Below are 9,367 nucleotides of genomic sequence, written 5' to 3' on the forward strand. Positions count from 1 at the left end.
AATGTCTCTTAACCTCTCAACAATCAAAGAATTATGGAATATCGTCGAGTGGGGGATTTAAATCATGATTTTCAAGCAAAGCTATCGAGGAATCCTATAAAATAGGCTAATAGGTGTTCAGAAAAGATAATACAAGCGATACATTGTCATCAATATATGGCTACTGTAATTGGCTTTTATCATGTGTGTACATAAGTACGCTTTTCCAACACCCCGAGGCCACAATTTTCCCTCACGAAATGGAGCTCATGGGGCTAAACTCTTGAAGAATGAGCCGAGTATGCCGAATGCTCTCTTTCTAAAGGGATTGCATAGGCTTGGTTTAACGATACAAGTTCACATGCATACATATATTTTGCTATATTTTGCCTATTCTAGAATATAGGTGGTATATAAATAGCTTGCCCGGCCTCTTGAAGCAAAAGAGGAATTCATTAATTTAGCAAACATCAAGAATAAACACAACAGTCAAGATTTGCAATGTTCAAGTCCAAGAGGTTATAGAAGAAGTAAAAGTCTAGTTGCTGGTAAAAACATGTCCTTCTCCAACAAAAAATCCTTAAACAAGTAAAAGAACTGCTCCAAGTGTTACGATAAACAAACAGAAATGAGCTAAGCAGCTTTCTTATATGCAGATGATTTGGGTTTGCTTGCAGCTGCAGAACGCTTGTCCTCTGCCATCTTTGATTCAATTTCATTCCTCTCCCTGAAATAAATCTCGAAAGCCCGTGGAAGGAATATCGGGATCAAAAAGATAAATAGATTGATTGAGAAATATGCTAGATTGGCTACTGCTAGACTCCTCCCAAACCAATACCACGCAATGTCCTGAATCAGCCACATGAATTGTGTTAAGCCAATTAACTCTCATCCAAGTTAAACTATATTATGGAAAAGAAATTAAGAACTATTCACCTTAACTTGAGCATTTGCTGGTAGAGTTTTGTTAAGCCACACATCATTAATCCAATCAATGACGACAAAGATCCTCCTGACCGTATAAAGCAAGGGTACCAATGCCCTCACAGGTGGTGAAAACAACGACAGACCGCTTATTATGTTCTCAGTAAGAATCTGAAATGAGAGCAAGAACAAATGGGGTGTTGCTGACCGGACTGCATGATCATCACCCCTTGCAAACCCACCCAACACATAGGATAGAGGCAAGAAAAGCGCTATGGTAGTTCCAAAAATGACGTAGAACCTAAAAAATCTGCTTCCTTGGAAAATTTCTGATGAGGTTCTGCCATATGAAGGGAAGGCAAAACGCGAGAGGGCTAAAAGATAAGCAGAGGTAAAGGCAGGGAAGACTAGATCAAGTAGTGGGACAAGGCCACTAACTGAGAAAACCATGATAAAAGCTACCAGTTGAAGTTCTATAGCACGCAATGATCCCATTACTCCTCCAGCCACAGAATTCTGCTGTAGCTGTTGTTTAAGCGGAACCTCTTGCTGATGCTTCGTTGCTGAAGTTGTGGTTCCATCAGACTCACGTGGTGGAGTCACAGCGAGAGAGACACCCGACATTCCTCCTTCAGATTGGTATAAATTTCTCTGTATTATAAGTTTGTTAACTCAGAATAAGAACAGGGCATGTAAAGAATGGAAGCAATGAACATGTCTTGAGCAAAATTAGCATGAAATGTCGATGAACAATCAGATGAAAAATGATTGTCTGTACAGAAATCAAATAAAATTAAAGAGGCTGACCCTGGGATTTATTAAATAGAAAAACGACTATTAATATATGATCAGCAACCCAAGCTACAATTGGAGAATTATCCAACCTAAAAGGTTAAGAAAAGTACTAAAACAGGATAAAAAAACATTTAACATTACTGACATGCAAAGCAACACACGAAGATCAAAAGTTAATATTCATCTGATAAAGATAGCACTGAGGTTTTACACTCTGAAGAAACAAAACGAAACCACGGAAATGATACAATACTTACAAAAGAACCTTAAAACAAAGGGATTGCTCGTTCGAAACCAAGAAGAAGATAGAAAGAGAGAGCTCACCTATAGATACAAATGAAAGAATCATTCAAAAGTATGGTCACCGAATAGAAAGGATCATGGATGAACCAGTGGAGTGGAGTGGATATTGTTGAGTTATTAAAAATGTAAAGCAGCGCTGACTATGCTGCATGTGTAATTGCCATAGCGTGCCAGGTGGCTGCTCTTGAACGTGGGATACTGTCAGCCTTACACTTGTCAATCAACTATTTTTAGGGTAGATTCGAATTGCTGTTGCAGGGCTGGCTCAGGACTGTGCTCCTCAAGTAGATCTCAACACAGCCCGTCTATTCATCCGGAAGGGGACATTATTTGGAATATAAAGTGGTAAATTTAGTTGCATTTCTTTCTGTGGTTGAAACGTTTTGTAATTTTTTTAAATAAAAATTATTTGAAATTATTTTTATATATTTTTAGATTATTTTAATGTATTAATATTAAAAATAATTTTTTAAAATAAAAAAATATTATTATTACATATTTCCAAACAAAAAAATATTTTATATGACATTTAGTTCTCAATCCATTCAATGAACAATCATATGATGAGTCATTTATATTAGTGTTTGGAATTGAGGTTGAAATTATATTTTTTAAAAATTTATTTTTTTATTTAAAATTATTTTTTATATATTTTTTGAATTATTTTAATATTAAAAATAATTTTAAAATATATAAAAAATAAATTTTTAATATATTTTTAAATAAAAAATATTAAAAAAAACAACTACGTGTAATTTTATTTTTTCCGTTATCCACGTTCCAGCAGCCACTACCCCCTTTCTATGACTAGCATAGTATTGCCTGGAAAATATCTTTGTAGTGCTGTCGGTAGAAATTGATTGAATCCATTAAACCGTTTCGGTAGACGCCAAATAAGCTAAACTTGTTGCGTACAAGAAATTATAATTGAACTATGAGCATGGACCGTTAAATCTCTCTAATGTGGTTGAACTTAAAACATTTGATTTTACAAGATTAATAAAATGTTTGAGAGGGGGCAAACACATTTAATTACAAAATGAGTTTATTTTTTTTGGTATGAGTTTTTAAAAATTTATTTCAATTAATAAATAGCTTTCTAAATCTTGTTTTACTTAGATAGATGTAATATAAAATAAATTTGATTTAAATAAATATTTTTACATATAAGTTTATAATTTAGTTCTTAAATTAACAAATTGAGACTTGATTTCTCATATATAAATACAACAAGAATTTTGTTTTTTTTTATTTTTAATGGTATATTTGCTTAAAAAATATCACTATAATTTCTCGGTCATTTATGCATGATTCCAGTACCAGGGTTTCATAATCCATCAAAATATATATTAGGATCACATCAATAAATATTCTTTTCATATAAATATATATCTAATATACAATGTAAAAGAATTATAATGAAATAATATAATTCAATTTAAAACTGCATATTTACGATATGATATAATATGATTTTATTATTTATAATATATTTTATTTTCGTACCAAACATATTATATATCAATTAATTTTATACTACATAAAATAAACTGGACTATTACGGATTGGCGCAACACCATAGCCTGTAATTAGTTGATAGATCCAAATAAAATGAACCCAAAACCCTCCAAAAAAAAAATGAACCCAAGAGATTTCTCCAAAATAAGCTCAACAAGAAGACATATTGAGCTCGGGCTTGGTATTCCAAGCCCAAAGTACTTCAGAGAGTCTATGAAGAGTGGGCTTGGGCATTATAACCTGAGCCCAATACTCGTTATAGATTTTTCTAGGACTTCATGCGGGTCCTTCAATATATTATATTAAACTAATAAATATTATTTTAAATAGAATATAATTTAAAATATTACAAAAATAAAATTATATTTCAGTCATTTCTCTTCACACAAGGATAAGGATAAGATTCATAGACTCCATGCTCTGCACGTTGTGCTTAATGTCTCGATAATGATAAAGTTAGATTACTGAACTTTTTAAGTTTTCTGTCACCTGCAATTCTAGGGTTGAGCATGAACAGACGCAAAGAGATTGTTCAAGAGATTACCAAACATATTTATAGATTAAAATCATATATATTAACTCATTTTTATTATAAATTATTTAAAAGTCATAATTCCAAAGTTATATCAAATCAGATCATGTAGCGAGTAGAAAACCAATCAATCGATCCGCACCCAACACAGGCCAGCGTAGCATCCAGAATATTCTATGAAATAAAGACAAAAACTATGACGGCACCCATTGCTCAAGGTGGGAGCTTCTTTGTTTTTGTCTGTCAACCAGAATACAAAACGTAAAAGAAGACAAAATGCGATCTATTTTATGGCTGGTGTCTAAATCCTATAATTCAATGGGGTCCCTGTGCATCCATGTCTCCTCGATCGTGTCCCATATTGCTGACAGCCCAAGAGGACGATAACCACCTTTCCCGCATTATAATTACGTTTACAAACGTTGTTTAAACGCCCGTACATGTGTTTCAGTTCATTAACCACCGCAAGTTCTCATGTTCCTCGCTAACCATGTGTGGAAGCATGGTTGTTAAAAAAACATTTTAACTCAAATACATAAAACATGTGAAATCAGGGTTAAAACTTGAAAATCAGTAAAATCGGTCAAACCCGGTCAAACTCACCTAAAAACGAGTCAACTCGTAAAAATCGTTAAACACGTAACGATTGCACGATTTCACTTACCATTTTAAACAAATGCAGAAATGCTCACACTCCACTCCACACTTTGACTCCACACAGCACAACCACACACCACACTTCATCCCTGCCTCCCTACTCCCTTCCCCTTTTCCCTTTCCAGTTTGCCCTTTCCTCTTTCCCCAGATTAAGAAATCATTTTCCCTAAATCCGGAGCGTTTTTGGCAAGACGAAGGTAAGAATTTATTCCCAATCCCAAGCTTTGTTTTTTCTGTCTAATGGTGGTGATTAGAGACAAAAAAAAGTATCCGGGTATTCTGTGAATCTGTGTTTATCTTCTACAGTTCTGCTATTAATTAGTTTGCTTCTGGGTATTCTGTGTTTATCTTTTACTATTAATTGGTTTGCTTGTGTTCTGTTAAATCCATGACGTAAAGAACAACAAAATAATCATCCAATAGTTGTAGGTTGTTAATTGTGAACATCTCCTTAAGCACAGTTACGAACTTTGCTTGGATCATTGATTGTTGCGTTCAAAGGCATGCTGGATCAGAAATCATGAATCTAATGATGATTGTCTTTCTTACTTGAGTTTTTGATAATTATAAAATGTTGGGTTTTTTCTTTCATACAATCATGCGACTAAGAAACCATGAAACCTGTGAAACTTAGATTGCATAACAATTCTTTCTATTTTTAACTTGGGAGCAGAAGAGATTTTGAGTAAAGAGTCTGTTTGTTTTGTTAGAATCTTCGAGTTTATAACCTAGGTTTTTGCATTGAATAGAAGCAAGAACAGAAATATAGGAACATTTGCTCTTTTTTTTCGGGCTAATGTGTTTTTTTACTGGAATTCCAAGGAATTAAGATGAGCAGCCACTAGATTTTTTAGTCATGAACGTTAGCAGGACAATATACATGCATAACCAGTAGATAGTTGTTTTCCTTATGAAAGAGTCGTTTCTAAACCCAGTTTTCATAATCTGCAGAAAGATAGAGAATGTAATGGCAGATTCTGCACTTTCAACATTTACAACCTGGAAATCCAGAGCATTTGCATCTGGATCTCGTGTAAATATGGCAGGCCTCCCAGACCGGCTAAGCATATATGGAATACCTGAAGAACATAACACCATAAGGCACTGCATTCCTTTAACCAGTTACAAAGCTAGTTGTCAAAATCATTCTTTAGGAGCTGGTGGACTATCCTGACTCAAGCAGGTTAGGTATGTATGTTCAGAAATCCGACTTCATTTGGCATGCAAATGCAAATATATATACAAACATGAAAATATATATTACATCACTGATGCTAGCACTGTTAGCCACCAGGATATCCTAAATTATGTTCTAGGCCTGCTAGAACTCTGGAGTGGAATGGTTATAAGGTTTGGGAGATATAGTATAGAATTGACCAAAAGCTAAGGATGAAATTTATGAATTAGAAGTTACCTGCAGAAGTGCAATCTTTGCTCATAATTTTGTAATAATTTTCTTTACACTGCCTTTTCTTTACACTGCTTTAGGGTCATAAATTACTATAATAGTTTCTCATTTATTTAACTGCATGATACAACATGCATATTTATAATTATTAATGCATATATTGATTCTTGAACTGCAGGATACATGGCATCTAAAAAAACTACCAGTTGCAATAGGCTTGACGTGGAATGGTAATATGGTATAGATGTTAATAAGAATTAAGGATACATGACATTTGTATTGTTTATTTCACTTTTATTTTAATTGTGTTATATTATTATTTACTACTTGACTTGATCTTGCAATTTAGTTAAAATATTTTACTTACAATTTTACGATTTTAGTTAAAATATTTTACTTGCGATTTTACAGATTTTAGTTAAAAAAATTTTACTTGCAATTTTATGATTTTACGATTCGAGTTTATATTGCATGTTCCGTGTCGTGTCAAAAAAGCGTTTTTGACAACCTTGTGTGGAAGAATAAGCATTCAGAGAGGAATAAAAGTTCAGATACATAAATTTTTATCCTTTTTTATTTTTTCAAGAAAATCCAAAAAATACATGTTTGATGCATATGCGTTATTTTTTTGCTTCTTCTCTCTTTGTACGTGCCATTATCAACTGCCAAGAACTCTTTCAGTCAGCTTCTTAACCAATACCAGCAACAAGCCCACCTCTATAGCATTAACATCCTTCTCTCCATCAGAGAACAAACTGACTCACTATTCTCTTTTTTTCCCCTCACTCTAAGACTAACCTCAACCACCACCATGAGCAACGTCCTCTCTCAAACCCTCAACACTAGTAGCAACGACGGATTCTCCCTCACAACAACAACTCTCTGTGTTCCTCTCGGCCAAAACAACTCCACTAGCTTCAGCCACCAGCTCCTCAACATCATAGAAACCTCTTCCAGTACCAAATCCAACAATAATAGCTCCAGCAACATCGTCATCGTGAGTACTGTTAAAGAACCATTTCAACCCAATAGCTTAAGCTGTTAGGTGAGGTCTCAGGATATGATTTATATTATTCTCTAACACACCCCCTCAAGTGAAAGCCCTTTGGGCTTGAAACTTGCACATGCCCACTTTACCTTGTGCTTAATTTTTATCAAATAAATGAGGATGGTGAGATTCGAACTCATGACCGCTTGGTCATCAAGGCTCTGATACCATGTTAAAGAACCATCTCAACCCAATAGCTTAAGCTGTTAGGTGAGGTCTCAGGATATGATTTATATTATTCTCTAACAAGTACCACCACTAATGACTTCTCATCTCTTATTTAAGCCACCCACGACTCTATCTCTCCAGCGACCAATACTCTCTTTCTTCTCCACGTCGTCCATATGTAAAAGAGAAGAAGAAAATGTTAAAAGAAAATCAAGCACAGAATAGGCAGTTAGCTTAGTCAAATACAATAACTGAATCTTTAATTATTAGTTTCTTTATTCATAAATAATTAGGCTTGATCATATGCAATCGTATAGGATCTTGATACTAAACCATCAGTATAAGTTGTAAACTTTGCTTAAAATACAATAATAAGAATATCATTCTCTTCAGAAAGTAAAACAAAAAAAATCAAATCTAGAGAAAAGATAAAAACCGATTGTTTTGTGTTAATGATTTATTTGTTTGCAGGTGACGGTGACTCTCACCACTAACATAGGAGTGAAGATTAGAAAGAGATAAACCCGATCCACCTATTTTTTTGTCTTCAACGGTGACAATTCGTGAATCCACACGACGTTAATGTTCTTCTGCTTTCCAAAGTCTTATAGCACTACTTTCTTGATTACAACAATTTCTCCAATTAATTTCTAGTCTTTTAAAAGGTCGATCCATAATCTCAAATCATTTTTGTTGATAAATTACTAAAAATTGTGAAATTTTGGGATAAAATGCATATTATTGTGTATAATTTTGGACTGTTTGGACATTATTAACTTAGTTTGGTATGTGTTTTTTATTACCACAATCATACTGTTTTTTAGTCTTTTAGCACTGTTTTTTTGACGTTGTCATACAATCTGAGTATTTTCATGATTTTTGGGTTTGAGACATGATAAGTTAAAACTCTCCAAGACTGTCTTGATAACATTTTAATAATAAAGAGACTTTTAAAATACTTAGATTTATTTATTAATATCTTACTTGTCAAAAAACTATTAGAACTTTTTATATAAAATAAAACTAGAAAACTTCACTGAAATAAATTAAAAAAACTATTTCCTTTCAATAAAATAAATAAATTAGAAAAGCATTGTAATACAACATAATTTTATAATAGAATAATAAAAATAATAATTTTAAAAGCTTATATCACAATCTCTCCAGCACATAATTTTATAATTATTTTTAAAAATTATAATTTATAGTTTTCAAATCATAATAAAAATCAATAGCAATAACTTTCCCAAACACACATGCCAGGGAGTTGCCGCCTTTCCATCTTATCGCTCAGTTGGTGGAAAAACTTTAGGTAATCTCCATGGATAAAGAGCCGTTGAGGAAATTAACGTCAACGACAACAAAATAGAAAGAAACTAACAGATAATCCCACGTCATTTTTTGACCGTTGCTTTGAATGCCCAAACCTCAGTTTCATTACCACAATCGTAAGTAACGCCGGGCAGAAGCCGCACACGCACGTGCTCCCTTACGGACACATAACAAATTTGAGCACCCTCATTGGACAGCCAAAACAAATGGTCCCCACTTTGCTGACTTGGCGAAACCCGATTTGCTCTTCTTAGACACATCAGCATCCACCTACCACCCAATCCTAAAACATGCCAGCTTATCGCCACCAACAACTGCCTCTAGTAGAGCATAGAATAAATTTATACAGATGGAGAAACCACAATGCAGCCCTCCAATTACACTGTGATTTCATGTGAGTTTCTTACTTTCAAAATTAAGCAATTGCATCATCAATGAATTACATAACAAGTAGTGGTAAATAAATAAATAAATTCAAATGTATTTAAGTAATTTAGAAGGAATTAAGTATATATAAAAAAGCATCTAATAAAAATAATTAATTTGTTTCACTTGAAATTATATTAAGATTTTTTCTAGTAATTGATATGTTAAAATAATTGTATTTGAATCTTAGAACTTCGGAAACTGAAGTGAAAACAGTTTCTATTGTTAAGGGACTGATTTGTAGTTTTCCCAAACAAATATAGTATAATATTTCTGT

The 9,367-nt window shown here is 33.3% G+C and overlaps 1 protein-coding gene across 4 annotated transcripts; it reads right to left on the reverse strand.

Moving 5' to 3' along the window:
- Positions 1-413: 413 nt before the first annotated feature.
- LOC7460564 (uncharacterized) lies at positions 414-2,155 on the reverse strand. Of its 4 annotated transcripts, none has more exons than XM_024609170.1 (3): positions 2,023-2,155; positions 922-1,554; positions 414-828 (listed from the first exon to the last, which is right to left on the reverse strand). In XM_024609170.1, exons 2-3 carry the CDS (start codon positions 1,525-1,527, stop codon positions 613-615), a joined length of 822 nt encoding a protein of 273 aa, XP_024464938.1. In that variant the 5' UTR covers positions 1,528-1,554; positions 2,023-2,155; the 3' UTR covers positions 414-612. The 4 variants fall into 4 exon arrangements, with proteins under 4 accessions (XP_024464938.1, XP_006368867.1, XP_024464930.1 ...); XM_006368805.2 differs by having other exon boundaries at positions 916-1,554; XM_024609162.2 differs by having other exon boundaries at positions 916-1,554; positions 1,956-2,097.
- Between the last annotated feature and the right edge of the window lie 7,212 nt (positions 2,156-9,367).

Source organism: Populus trichocarpa, chromosome 1 (assembly GCF_000002775.5).
Source record: "Populus trichocarpa isolate Nisqually-1 chromosome 1, P.trichocarpa_v4.1, whole genome shotgun sequence".
Lineage (NCBI taxonomy): Eukaryota > Viridiplantae > Streptophyta > Magnoliopsida > Malpighiales > Salicaceae > Populus > Populus trichocarpa.

Bases quoted from the DNA above. Each gene is read 5' to 3' on its own strand.
- LOC7460564 (XM_006368805.2), bottom strand. From the start codon at position 1,527: ATGTCGGGTGTCTCTCTCGCTGTGACTCCACCACGTGAGTCTGATGGA. The intron at 829-915 runs GTGAATAGTTCT...TGGCTGATTCAG, and splicing joins CAGCAAATGCTCAAGTTAAG to GACATTGCGTGGTATTGGTT.